Source organism: Coffea eugenioides, chromosome 2, assembly GCF_003713205.1.
Source record: "Coffea eugenioides isolate CCC68of chromosome 2, Ceug_1.0, whole genome shotgun sequence".
NCBI lineage: Eukaryota > Viridiplantae > Streptophyta > Magnoliopsida > Gentianales > Rubiaceae > Coffea > Coffea eugenioides.
Genome location: NC_040036.1, coordinates 20,397,135 through 20,410,660, shown reverse-complemented (window position 1 = coordinate 20,410,660; position 13,526 = coordinate 20,397,135). Strand labels below are relative to the sequence as shown.

Genomic DNA, 13,526 nt, shown 5'->3' with positions numbered 1-13,526 from the left:
AAAAACAGTTGCCCCTACTGCTCTTGTCTTTTACGTAATTACTCCTACACTAAAACAAGCTCCTCGACATGTGAATTGCCAGTCAAATTAATTTGCTGTAAAAGAAGCGTTTAGTCTAATTGTTGTTATCAAAAGAAGAGAAGAGACGGCATCAATTTATTTTTACTCCCAAGTCTCATAACGCTAGACTTGACTTATTAAACTTCGGAATCATTATCATATTCTTACGTTAGGAATGGAAAGAAATTCTTCACCACCATCTATTGTTTGCACGCACCCAAATGATTGATTGGTATAATGTTTTACGTGGGACATCATAATTACGGATATTTTTTTTTTGACAAAAAAAAAAAAAAAAGGTGGGACGTCACTGTTATGCTTATTTTTATTGGGGGGAAAAAGGTCGACACAATCACGAGAACATATATACTTTGGTTTGCTTCGGATCCAAGGTTGCCTGCAGTCCATTATTATTATCAATTTATCACCCATCACTAGGGGGTTAATTAATTGCACTTTTACGCTCTTAAGGTTTCGTCGAGTTGAATGTTGTTACTTTCTCTTTGAGAGAGTAACCATTATATATTTATATTTGATTCGCCTGACCTCGGTTCAATTGTCAAATTAGCTACAAATGAATGAAGATTAAATGACAAAATCATCTAATGCATGCGGTTAAAAAATGTCCGGTTAATTTGCCGATTGCAATTTTGATGGTGCACTTTTTTTCTTCCCCAGAATATTATCTGAACGCGTGTTTTCAGCCACCTTTTTTTGCTTCAACTGTAGCGTATGATATCTCAAAAAAGTATTACAAGTTATTTCTCTTTGAAAACTTTTTAAAAAGATGCAATCCAAACATCTATTTTACAAATTAATTTGCAAACAAAAAAAATCAACTCTTTCTTAAATCAAGAGCATTTTTTCATACTTAAATTAAGAGCATTTTTTCATACTTAAATCAATGTGTCTCTATATGAGAATTGTTCTAAATTCATACGGGTGCGTGGTACATCCGTTTGGTCTCATGGTGGTTCAATTTCCGTCAAGTTCTTTTGGTTCAGTTGGGCTACTCCCTAGAGTAGGTTCTCCCTGTAGGAGTAGGTTACGTTAGACTATATGTATCATTACGCAAAAAAAAAAATTAAAAATAATCAAGAGTATTTTTGGCGTTATATGTCTTTTTTCACTTGCAACCATATATTTTGTTGCGGTTAAAGTCGTCTACTCATCTGTCCAATAATTCGACTAATTTAAGGAAAGCCTGTATTGCTAAATGATAGCATCCAAAGTTACTATACTAATTACAGGCCAGGGACAATATGCAAGGTACACCTCCACTCATTTGAACAAAAAACTGGAAGCCCCACAAAGGAAAAAGAGAAAAGAAATGTAGCAGGGGATAAAGGAAATGAGTCCCCGCTGTTTTACTTTTACCTACTCAGGCGCGACATGTGCAGATCTTCTCATGCGAAATGCATTTGCCAGCGACGGTGCATGCAGTAGTGCCCTCCAAAGCTTAGTCACAATCTTGATGCGGAAGTCGTCTTCTTTTTTCACTTTCAGGGGTTAGAGAATTGGAAGGAGGCCGCTGAAAAAGCACAGCAGCATATATGGCCTTTTTTTAGAAGCAAGATGCATGGGGCTGTCGAGACGAAGGTGGAGCACAGCAGCACTATTATTGATTATTAGGTCAAAAAGTTATCAAAGGCTCACAATCTTGAATACTACTTTTTACTCTAGTCTTTCATCCTACTCCCAATTCTCTCTCCTATTGAGGTCAATTTTTTTTTTTTTTTTTTTCCTTGAGGTCTCCCAATTCTCTCTCCTATTGAGGTCATTGATTGATTTCCTTGTAGGCTGTGCTGTAGCAGGAATAATCAGTAAAACTTGTTAGCCTTTGTAATTTTGGATAATTGCGTGAATTTCGATTTGCGAAAGACAAACTGATTTAAGCGCTCCACTGAAAAATGTATAAATCTCACGCCTTCATGGGGCCCCAAAAAAAAAAAAAAAGAACAGAAAAGGGTGCTTTATTCGCGGCTGCCATATCGTCCACTATATAGAACTTTCACGAAGGCATAATTCTTGAAGGACGGGCTAAAGATTTCCATGAAACGAAGCAGAAACGTCACTTAATAGTGGTTCTATCAACTGCTCAAATTCTGAGGAAATGAATTAGTTGAAAGCTTTTAGGTTGATAATTTACTCGTCATTGCTCCAGTCTTATATTCCGTCTAGTATCAAAATATGTGGGCACGTTAAACTTCATTTTTTTCTTTCTTTTTTCTTTTGGGAAAAAACACACGAGCTTTAATGTTTAATTGGGTTTGTATCATTTACCTGACTAAAATATATACTAATGTTAATGTAACTTTTTTTTTCGCTTTGAGGAAATGTGACGTTTCATTTTACGAGGGAATCTTGATTCTCTTGTGCTGGAGCTAGGAAGGTGTGGATCGCGAAAGATTACACGAGGCAAGGTTTGTCCGGAGATGTCTAATACTACTACATCTCACTGTCCAATTTCAACTTCTACTTGTGGAGGCCCGGCCCAAGATTCGAGACCCGAAAAATATCAATGGCCCAAGATGCAAATTCAAATGGTAGGAGCTGAGGGCCCATTGTCCATGTGGCCAGAAAGTGCAAAATTTGGCTTCCTGAATTACGGCCACCTGGAAAAAGACCTCTCTTCCCAAACTCACTCAGAACGAAGATGAAGCTGCTTAAGGAAAGGAATGGAAATGGACGGAGAAGGAGACTGTTAGCCCGTCACTTTTTTGTTAACTAGTTCTTCCATTAAAGACGATTGCTGCTAGTACTATCTTGTACTATGGTTAATTCCAGTGCCTCCGCCGTCGAGCAGTAGGCAGAAACGCCAACAAATTTGCCATGGCCACCATCGATATTCATACCTTAGAAAGACGGTAGTATTTCTCGTCTAATATCTACAGTTTTATTGGTTTCGAATAATTCTTTTTAGACTCCCTGGTGATTTCTAGTGTAAATTTTTGGTTTTATATGGAATTAAGTCTATCATTTTGTTGTTTTACAATACGAGGAATTTCAGCTTGCCTGTTCGTTTCTAAGTTACGATTACTGAAGTGTAACATTTTCTTTCTTTTTTTTTTTAAAAAAGTATTGGCGCTGTAATCAAAGTTGGTGTTGATTTCAGCTATTTGGATTCTTGCGAGCGGCACGGAATTGTACCTACCAACGTCGTTTTGTCAGCTCTATTCAAGGTCTGCAACGATGCATTAAGTGCTTACTTTTGTTAGTTCTAAGTAATGTTTCCATTTTCATAACGATTTTATTGCGTAGGTTGGGTTTCAGAGTTGTTTTCTTTGTTTTTACTAAGATGTAAGGTACAACGCCTTAGTAAATCTCAGCAAATCTGCAATCCTTGAGGTGGATTCTTTTGCCTATGGGTTTTCCTTTATTGTTATTATTCTTGTTTTTGTGATTATAAGTGTTACAATGCCTTAGTAAATTTTCCTTTGTTGTTATTATTTTAATGTTTTTGCTTACACAGAGTTATTCTGCAGCATGGTCCGATGTGCATTGATCCCTAGTTTCTCAAGTAATTTAGCTTGTTGGATACTTAATCAAGCCTAAGCTCTTGTATATATGTCATGTCTCAGGCAAAGGTCAGGAAAGCCCGCAGTGAAGTAGTTAGCCTTGTGATTTTATTGGATGACTTGACGGATGATCATTTCCATCCCCTCCTTGATCTCCTCTCGGGAATTGACTTTTCTGAGATTGAAGCGGTGGACTTCAGTAATAAGTCCTCTGGGGTCCTGAGTGGTGAATGCGTGTTGTCATTGATGCGTGCTGTACATAAGAAGCTTCGAGTTGTTGATCTCCAAGACAAATTATTTGGAAAGGAATTTTTGTTGTAAGTACTGCTTCCATTCCTATACTTAGTTAATTTGTCTTTAGTATAATTTCATTTCTTCTTCATCTTGGTATTGAGAGGAGACTCTCTGTTCCTTCTGCCATTGAACTCGTCTGACCTTCTTATACCCCCACAATGGTGGTATAGAAACATGCAGTAAAGGGCTGTAAAGCTAGTAATTGCCTCTGTAGTTGCTTAACATTCCATGTAATTTGTTGAAGCATGAGGTTTACGACTAATTATTATGTACCACCTCTCGTAGATTTGAACTATGAGATTGAATACTTAAATGTGTACTGGCTGATTGTAGATTGTCACTTGTAGGGATCTTGCTCAGCGAGGGTTAAGATGTCAAGTCTTATACTTAAAGTCTTCTCATTTTCGAAAGCTCAACATGGTGGGGAAGTTTGTGCATATGCATACGCTTAGTTTGGATTTCAGTGCTTCACTGACTAGTTTTCGAGAGGATTGTTTTAGTTGTATGCCAAACCTTAAGCTCCTCTCATTGTGTGAGACAAGGATCTCTAATCTCTGGACAACAAGTGCAGCATTAGCCAAACTTCCATCTTTGACTCGACTTCGCTTTCAGAACTGTTTTTGCTTGGATGAATCAGGTAGATGTTGTGTATCATCCCAAAGAAAAGCAAATGAAAGCAATGATTCAGGTTATATCGATGGTAGGTTTTATTCTGAAGAATCATGGTCTATTGATGAAGAAATCCTATATCAAAGTTCAAATGCAGAAGAGCAAGGCATGAATACAAACGATATAAATTTTGATCAAAGCACAGTGGAATATTCATCAGACAATAGCGAAGTGGATTTTTCAAGTCATCACCAGGACCGTTGTTTGCCACATTTTTTACCTGATGCTCCTGGTTGGGGTGAATTGTTTGATCTGCAAAATCAGGTTTTCTATGCGATAAATGCTAATATTCAGTGGCTCTATGCGTTGTTGATTTGTCTTCCTTCCCAACCTTCCCCTGTCCCCTTCTTTCTTCAGGAGGGATGGACTAAATAACCGAATGAGTATGTTGTTGATTTGATATTAATCTATTTCGAAAATTTCTGGCGACAGCTGTAGGTCTATCAAGGAGGGACCATTTGTTGCAATGTGATGGCAATATGGCTCCTTTCTTGAGGATGTACTAACCCCTAAATGGCAAAAATAAAGCTATTCTCAAGAATAAAATTAGCTAAGAATCAGAGATGCTTTTTTATGCATATTAATGGCTTACTCTATGACATTGCAGAATTCTCTTGGATTATGGGACGTTCAAGATGAAGTGCCCTTGCCAAGTTCTTCTAACTCAAAGCATATGCCATGTAGTGCTTCAAGGAAGTTTAATTCTTGTCATTCCTCACCAATATGCTATGAGAAATATTACCGAGAGTATATGATAGCTTCCTTGCAGAATCTGAAAAATCTTGATAACTTGCCAATTGAAAAGATTGACCGGGAGAGAGCCAAAGCAGTCTTTTCAGAACACTTCGAGTACCAGCCATATAAAAGACAGAATAAAGAGAGTGTTGTGCGTATTCTGTATAAGCGCGAAATAAGAGCAACCCATACACAAGCTGGGTCTTCAAGAGAAAAGCTATCTTATTCATCATGTAACTCACCGTCCTACTATTCTAGATCATTATCTGCTGCCAAAATGGGTTCTTCTGCATGGCCTGCCTTGCACCCACTATCTTGGTTGGGTAACCCATTAAGAGATGAAAGAAGAAGTTTCCGTCCAAGGCAGTTTGAGTATCATCCCTCTGATTCAAGCCTTATGGTTTTTGGGACCTTGGATGGTGAGGTAGTTGTTGTCAACCATGAGAGTGAGAATATTGTTAGTTACATCCCATCACTTGGAATAATGAACAGTGTCCTGGGATTATGTTGGCTTAAAAAGTATCCATCAAAGGTATGTGATTTGTTATTTTGGCCTAGCAACTAATATGGTAGTGTAAAAAGTATCTTTATGAAAACTATAATTTTCAGATGCATTTGAATCTAAATAGAATCAACAATCCCTTTGCATTTGCTAGAGTTATTTGCTAATTTTGCTAAGATGATATGTTTCGTAAGCCAATCTTTTTGTGAATGGTCTCCTATTTTCATCAGAAGTGATATTTGCAGTTGTTTTATGTATCAAGCCCTTCATGTACTTCTTGGATGCTATATGTCAGTATTTTCTGATTAGTTAATGACATTTTTTGTTTTGCATAGTTCAATCATTAACAACTGAGAAGCAGGTCTCCCCCATACTCAACTGAAAGGTTCTAAATCAGCATGTCATAAGGACCACTAAGACAGCCAAAACGTGGTTTGGAAATGAAAATTCAATAAAATCAGGAAGAGAAAATGAAGGTGGTTTTCACATGTTAGCATCTTGATCAGCTATGACTTCCCAAATAATGTCAGCATGTGAATTCATGGAGCTACCAATGAATTGCTATTCTCTGTTAATTTAAATACTTTTAGCCTCAACCCCTGCATTTCGCGAATTGAAAAAATCACGGGAAACCATTTGCAGTTTTGAAATTTCATATATTATCATGTATAATGATAGCACTGAATAGAGAATTTCATGACTCCGTAGATCTCTGCATCTTCAGTATTGTGCAAACTTTCTGAGACTGTTTATGGAGCATTGGTAGTACCATCACTTAGATAAATGGAAGAACATAGGGAAGAATAAAATGCACCTATTATTATACTTTTTGTATGTGATTATCTTTTACAAGGAAGACCCTATTCATCAAAAGAATTGGCTTTCTAGCCTCGTTGTTCCTTCAATAATATGTCCGTCCTGATTTGTTTTCTCTCCTTTCCTCTGTTTTGTTTGCCCAATTTCAGCTCATCGCTGGTTCTGATAATGGTTCGCTTAGATTGTATGAGATCAATCATATGTCTCAAGCAAGTGTCAGTTCTGGTTCTGTTGCCTTTGATGACTTTGATCAGTTAACATCTGTTCATGTCAATTCGGCCGATGAACTGCTTCTTGCAAGTGGATACTCAAAGCATGTTGCTTTGTATGATATTAGCACTGGAAGACGCTTGCAGATGTTAACTGATTTGCACAGAGAGCATATTAATGTGGTTAAGTTTTCGAATCACTCACCCTCTATCTTTGCCACGTCATCATTTGATCAAGATGTTAAGATGTGGGATCTAAGACAGAAACCAAACCAGCCTTGCTATTCTACTTCAAGTTCTCGTGGAAATGTTATGGTCTGCTTTTCTCCTGATGACCAGTATCTTCTTGTTTCAGCTGTTGACAACGAGGTAATAATTTGCATGGTGAACTATAAGTACTCTACTGTGAGCACCACATTGTTTGGGGTGTACATGTTAGAATTTGAAATTTGGGATCTTTGCTCTCAGATGCAAAATATTTCTTACTAGCAGTTTGACTAGCTTCTGGAGAAATTCTGAAATATAGCCCAATTAAATGGGTTCATGAATGTAAGGATTAGACAAGACAAAGAAATGATTTCAATTTATTGACTCTGGATTCTGTAAAAATATTGTATTTAGGTGAGAATAAAGGACTCTTTTGCAGGTCAAACAATTATTGGCTGTTGATGGAAGGCTTCATCTAGATTTTAGAATATCTTCAACAGGAAGCTCTCAGAACTACACTCGTTCTTATTATATGAATGGAAGGGATTATGTTATTAGTGGAAGTTGTGATGAAAGCGTTGTCCGAATTTGTTGTGCTCAAACAGGGAGGCGGCTTAGGGATATTTCATTGGAGGTAAATCAATGTTTTTGTTATAGGGATTCATGAGTATACATTCACTGGCACAATAAGTAAAATGTGTATGCTTGCATATGCTTAGATGATTCAATTAGGGGAACAATATCTTTCTGGGAGAAATTTGAATGATGGATAACTCAAAGCTGTTAATGTTTGTATCTATTGTTGGTAGGTTGGACTGTGTTGACTATTATGCTCTCCTTTTGTAATTATTGTCACATTTGTGTTTTATTAGCAGATGTTTTAAGCTAATAAATATTCTTGTATGGAAATGAATGATTCATTCATTGCACAATTCTGTTTTGAACTAAGATAAGTTTTGGTTTACACTAGAAAGCTTTAAATTTTATGGATATATTTTTGACAAAGAATTTTTTGTTCACAGAACATGCAATCGTCACATTGAAAGCACTCCTAGGTGGCAATGCTGTGAACGGAAACACAAAACCTATAACAAAAACATATGACATTACCTTTTAACATAATGCTGACAGGCAAAGTAATAAGATACGTTACCTTGTAAGATGAGACGTGATGCTTTCATCAGAAAAGAAGAGAAGATGCTGAAAGTATTTAAAATTATAAAGGGTAGAGCACACATTATCTCAGAATTTGATATGCATTGAAGCAAATGTATTCTAACATATGACATTGCAAATACTTAGTTTGATGCACATAAAAGTTCCACTGGACATAGTGGCTGTGGTGTTAGAATGATATATTTGTGGCTAAATCGCAAAGGTGAGGTTTAACTTTTCAACAGTGGCACTTTGCTTCCCCTTTCTCTCCACTAAAAGGAGAAAATAAAAGAGATAAACCAAAAAGGGTTTGAAAAAACATTACCTACTGGCTTATGTGAAGGCATGATGATGACAAGGAGAGTGTGGCACACTTGTCTGAGATGTATGAAAATTGAAAGAATGCTTCTAGATGGGTCTAATGGTTCTTTGGAATATGTTATGTCTTAAGATATGTTATCTTGTCTGGAATTCAACTTTACAAGATTTGTACTATTTGTTGAATTGTGCAGGGTAAAGGTTCAGGGGCCTCAATGTTTGTGCAGTCTTTAAGGGGTGATCCTTTTAGAGTGAGTTTTACATTGTCTGGATACTCCTCTAAATTACTCACTAGTTCCAATTATGAAACTTTACGACTTTTGTTTGTTTGTACATTCTCCTGTTAGAGGATTGATCGCAATCATTGTTTCATCTGTATGAGAATATTTCCAGTGCTTTTAAACAAAATGTAAAAGCATCTTCAACTTGATCGGTGTATCCTCTGTTCAGAACAAAGTAGATTGGCCAGAACCTTGAGAAACTGTGGATCATGACTCTATTTGTCCAATGAATTGATAAGCCTTAAAGTCCACTGGTGCCTATATTCTTTGTATTCAGATCTGTAGCTTTTATCTTTATCATTCTTCATTTCTTTTTTCTCCCTCTTGTTTTAATTTTCATTTAAAGGAGTTATTGATTATTGTTTGTTGATAGGGGTAAGATTTGATTAAGTAAACAATTGAGAAGGTAATTGGTTAGCTGTGATGATGATACCGATGTAGATAGGAATTAATATGTTCGAATTCTGAAGGAGTTTCACTTTGATTTGTGGTAGAATGAGTTTGTGAAGCTACAATTACCATGACGGTTGTGGTCTCAGGATCACAAGTTTCCTTGTTATTGATAATTCTCTTGTTGCTTCCCAGGATTTCAACATGAGCATTTTGGCTGCTTACGTTCGTCCAAGCTCAAATTCGGAGATCGTTAAGGTCAATTTTGGGATTCAATCTTCCCTGAACGTTTCAAGTTTCACATTCAATTCCAAGGGATATGCCTGACAGTTTCAACTAATCTTGCAGGTCAATTTGCTGGCATCCAATGACTACTTTGAGAAAGTACACTTGTATAGTCGGTTTTCTCATCCATTGCATGGTTTGGGAGGTTGATGTCTATCAACTTTTTGTATGCTTGTAAAAAGCACAAAGAACAATGTAGGGTGATCTCGATTATGATGCCCCATTCTTAGAAACTTGGTGCAGTATTTATGTGTACAACTTCTTGTGCATACCGTGACGTGTGTTTGTGGGCGTATGTTTTGAGACAGAGATGATGTTTCATTTCTCTGCTGCATGCATCACTTGAATATCAATTGAGTGGACGAGAATGATAGATGGGAACTACAAAGCTACAGCAGCTAGTATTATGTATCCAATTCCTGAGTGACTGATGCTGGTGTACTTAATTGGATGTGCTTAATGATGGGTGTACTGCGTTGGGTTGCGCTTGGTGCTGTCAAAAGGAGACTCTTGTCAACCAGACGCTTCTGTGTATAATGATACTATCGCTGCCAACACAAGTTGGTTTAGTTAGTAAGGCCAGACCCTTTCCACAAAATATGATGTATTCGAATCTCGTTATTGATATGAGAACTGTATTAGTAGATGATCTGTAAGTATCGTTATAAGCAATTTATGATTCCGGAGGCCTGCCCTGATTCATGATGGCGACCGGAGTCGAATTCATTCAAATCTTTTTATCATAAAAAAGGTTAATTACACTTTACTCCCCTAAACTTTGGGGTAAGCAACACTTTACTCCTCTAAACTCAAAATATATACACTTTATCCCCTATTGACATCAAATTTTAGAATTCCATACAAAAAGTTAGTGAATTGACATTAATGCCCATATATATTATTTGTGTGGACAACTTTGTCCATTAGGCGGGAATATTGGCGCATAACTAATAAAACCTCATGTAATGTTAAAAAAAGAAAATAAAAAAGACTAAATAATCTTAAATGTCATTGGCAACAAGTTAAAAACTTCTAAAACTCTTCCAAAATTGCTACTTCTTCTATCTAGTGCAAATCATGATTCCTTTAGTAAATTACAATTGATGGCCTTTAATCAATGAAGCATCAAGGAGATTGAAGATGGTTGTATATCTTATCTCTCGAAGTATTTCCCTTCTTATTGAGCATTTTGATGAAATATGAGATGAGCATGAGACTTTATGCATCTTTTGCTATCTAGTTGCTTTTCTAGTTTGTGTATTTTGTTTGGATTCCTGGATGTTTATCAAATTGTATATTGACTGAATAATGCGCTTCTTTAGTTTGGCATGTGCAAGAGTTCAAGTTGCTCTTTTATTTGTAGAAAATATTGAGCAACAATTAACAGAGTGATTGTTGGGATACTATTACAAATTGTGCTCCATTAGTTGTGGTTAGTTTTGGAATGAAAATTGATGACGCCATTCATAACCTTCGAGATATTAACATTGGGGGGTAAAGTGTATATTTCCTAAGTACAAGGGGGTGAAGTATTACTCACCCCCAAGTTTAGGCGGGTACTGTGTAATTAACCCAAAAAAATGGAAAAAAAAAAGAAAAGAAAAGAAGGTACTATGGCTCATTGCCTTGCGTTCGTATGGGTGTCTAATGCTAACTTTTGCTAGTGTCCTTCCTGGTTCATTAATGACCAACCGCTTCATAAAAATTTGTTTTGATCATGGACCACAGGCCACCAGTGACCACCAAATCTTTTATTTTCGTCTTATTAGATCCGCTACTAACTGGGGAAAACTTACGTTCATCGAATGCTGCAAGTGAGCAAGGCAACGTTTTTGGTCTTTTTAAGTCGAATGACGAGAATTTAGAATTTGATCCTCTTGTACCAGGTCGTCATGTTAAAAAGGTTATAAGTAATAGAGTCTTCAAAAAAAAAGAAAAAAAAAGGAAGTTATAATTAACATGGTCAGCAGTAACAACCGGTTGCCAACCACATGGGTGCGATGGGCAACGCTGAAGCTCGACCGAAAATGCTGAAATGCCATACCAGTTGACCGAAAATAAGTTTGGATAGAATATTATTTGAAATAATTACTGTAGTACTTTTTGTGATGTGATGTATGTGAGATAAAAAGGTGATTAAAAATATAAAAAGGTGAGTTGAGAAATGTGTTTATGATACAAGCGAAATAATATTTGGAATAATTTCACGATCCAAACACTCTCATTAGCACTCCTTAAAAACCTTCAAAACACTTCTTAAACTTCATGTAATGCAAAAAAAAGAAAGGAGTGTCTTGAGATTTTTTGAGAAGTGCTAATATCATTTCTCGACTTTACTAGTTTTGTCATCCCACAATGGCCTCTAGAGCCTTTCATCACCACTTTAGTGCTATTTTGTACTCAGTTTCATTCTATTGTTAATATCATATTTTCACTTTTTAGATGTCCCAAAATAAGAGTTACTTTTTTAAAAATCAATACAATATTTTACAAGTCTTCCCACATTGCCATTTGAAAAGGTAGTTTTTTTTTTTTCAATTCTACGAATGCATTTCTCATACTTTCAAATTTTGAACTTGAGAACAACATTGTAAAATTACTTGAATCCAACTTATCCAAACACAATGATTACATATTTCGTTAAAAAGTTGAGTTCCCAAAAAAAGATTGAAATGATGGGACTGAGGGAGTATTACTTAAACATTGGATACTCATTGATGGCTACCATCATCTCAAGAAACATTGGATCTAACTAGCAACGGTCCACCCTCGTTTCTCCCCCTCCCCCAGAAAAAACCCCGGAGGCACGTATGGACGATTTCAATGCCAATACCAAATACAACTACAACCTCATCAACATATCACAATTTACTCGTTGCTGCCAATTTATTGTAGCAGCAAGAAGGAACTCACAGTCTCGTCAGTTTCAAAGCAGAAACTGCTTGTACAAACTACACCTGTCCCCCTGTCCAGAGTGACCTACCCCGTAAAACCTTTGCCATCCTTTGCATGCAACTATCAGATTAAATTAACAATGCCTTGTTGCATCAGATGATACTGACTCTCAAATAAACTCTTACCAGTTAGCGACTTGCCACATCTGTACTTAATCACAAACCTTCAACAACACCTCACATCCCACCAAAAGCCTCCTATATATGTCCTTACTGGTTGCTCTTTTAGTACTTCACAGATCACATTCAATACTGTCAAGCTTAATTCATCACCTTCAACACTCAAACTAAGCAGCAGAAAAAAGAAAATGAAGAGGCTCTTTGTGGCATTCCTGCTAATCTTTGCTCTTCTCCTTAGCAATTCCTTCATTGAACCAACAATGGGGGTCTCAGGTAAGAGCTAGCTAACACGTCTTGACCTTCTCTTTCATTTTTATGTTTGCTTGCTTTCGAACTTTACCATAATTATAGAATACTAGTATAGCGTAGAATCTCGCTTAAAAAAAGGAAAAAAAAAAAAAAGAATGTCTAACACCATTTCGTCCATAATAATGCAGTGTATTGCACCCGCGAATGCAAGGCTAGGTGCGCTAAGGCTGGTGTGCGGGACCGATGCTTGAGGTACTGCAAAATATGCTGTGGAAAATGCAAGTGTGTTCCTTCAGGAACACATGGAAACAAGCACCAGTGCCCTTGCTATAGGGACATGAAGAACTCCAAGGGGAAGGCCAAGTGTCCTTGACCTGTAGATTCAGGAACAAAATAAAGGTGCATGATTCAGGTTCAAGGTGTAATTTTCACAGTATATGTCCAACACATCGTTCTTGCTCATGTTACCAGTGATCGAGATAGATGTATTTCTAAATAAGAGATCCATTACGTGGGTCCTCTTCCTCTTACGTTACTCTAGTATTTGAATTTGGCTTAAATTTGATTCCACGAAGATTGGCTTCTTTCTTTCGAGACAATGATAGTAGTAGTACATACTTTCTTGTGTTTCTTATGTCACAGTCATGGTTCGCATCGCAGGTGGTCTCCGTTTCAGTTATGATTTGACCGATACATATCGGTATCGGCCGATACGACGAACCATGATCACAGTACTGATCATAATTCTTTTTCTTCAGTCTAAA

The 13,526-nt window shown here is 36.8% G+C and overlaps 2 protein-coding genes across 3 annotated transcripts; both read left to right on the top strand.

Moving 5' to 3' along the window:
* The first annotated feature begins 2,691 nt into the window (after positions 1–2,691).
* LOC113764008 lies at positions 2,692–10,085 on the top strand. Of its 2 annotated transcripts, none has more exons than XM_027308039.1 (10): positions 2,692–2,927; positions 3,176–3,242; positions 3,642–3,895; positions 4,220–4,805; positions 5,149–5,808; positions 6,744–7,172; positions 7,450–7,644; positions 8,678–8,734; positions 9,350–9,412; positions 9,503–10,085. In XM_027308039.1, the coding sequence occupies exons 1-10, from the start codon at positions 2,893–2,895 to the stop codon at positions 9,587–9,589; spliced, it is 2,433 nt and encodes an 810-aa protein (XP_027163840.1). In that variant the 5' UTR covers positions 2,692–2,892; the 3' UTR covers positions 9,590–10,085. The 2 variants fall into 2 exon arrangements, with proteins under 2 accessions (XP_027163840.1, XP_027163839.1); XM_027308038.1 differs by having other exon boundaries at positions 3,140–3,242.
* A 2,458-nt stretch (positions 10,086–12,543) lies between these two features.
* LOC113763226 (peamaclein-like) lies at positions 12,544–13,391 on the top strand. The gene is made up of 2 exons (XM_027306976.1): positions 12,544–12,786; positions 12,951–13,391. Exons 1-2 carry the CDS (start codon positions 12,702–12,704, stop codon positions 13,133–13,135), a joined length of 270 nt encoding a protein of 89 aa, XP_027162777.1. The 5' UTR covers positions 12,544–12,701; the 3' UTR covers positions 13,136–13,391.
* The last annotated feature ends 135 nt before the right edge of the window (positions 13,392–13,526 follow it).

Bases quoted from the DNA above. Each gene is read 5' to 3' on its own strand.
- LOC113764008 (XM_027308038.1), top strand. From the start codon at position 2,893: ATGGCCACCATCGATATTCATACCTTAGAAAGACG. The intron at 3,896-4,219 runs GTAAGTACTGCT...TGTCACTTGTAG, and splicing joins TTTGGAAAGGAATTTTTGTT to GGATCTTGCTCAGCGAGGGT. The intron at 8,735-9,349 runs GTGAGTTTTACA...GTTGCTTCCCAG, and splicing joins TAAGGGGTGATCCTTTTAGA to GATTTCAACATGAGCATTTT.
- LOC113763226 (XM_027306976.1), top strand. From the start codon at position 12,702: ATGAAGAGGCTCTTTGTGGCATTCCTGCTAATCTTTGCTCTTCTCCTT. The intron at 12,787-12,950 runs GTAAGAGCTAGC...ATAATAATGCAG, and splicing joins ACCAACAATGGGGGTCTCAG to TGTATTGCACCCGCGAATGC.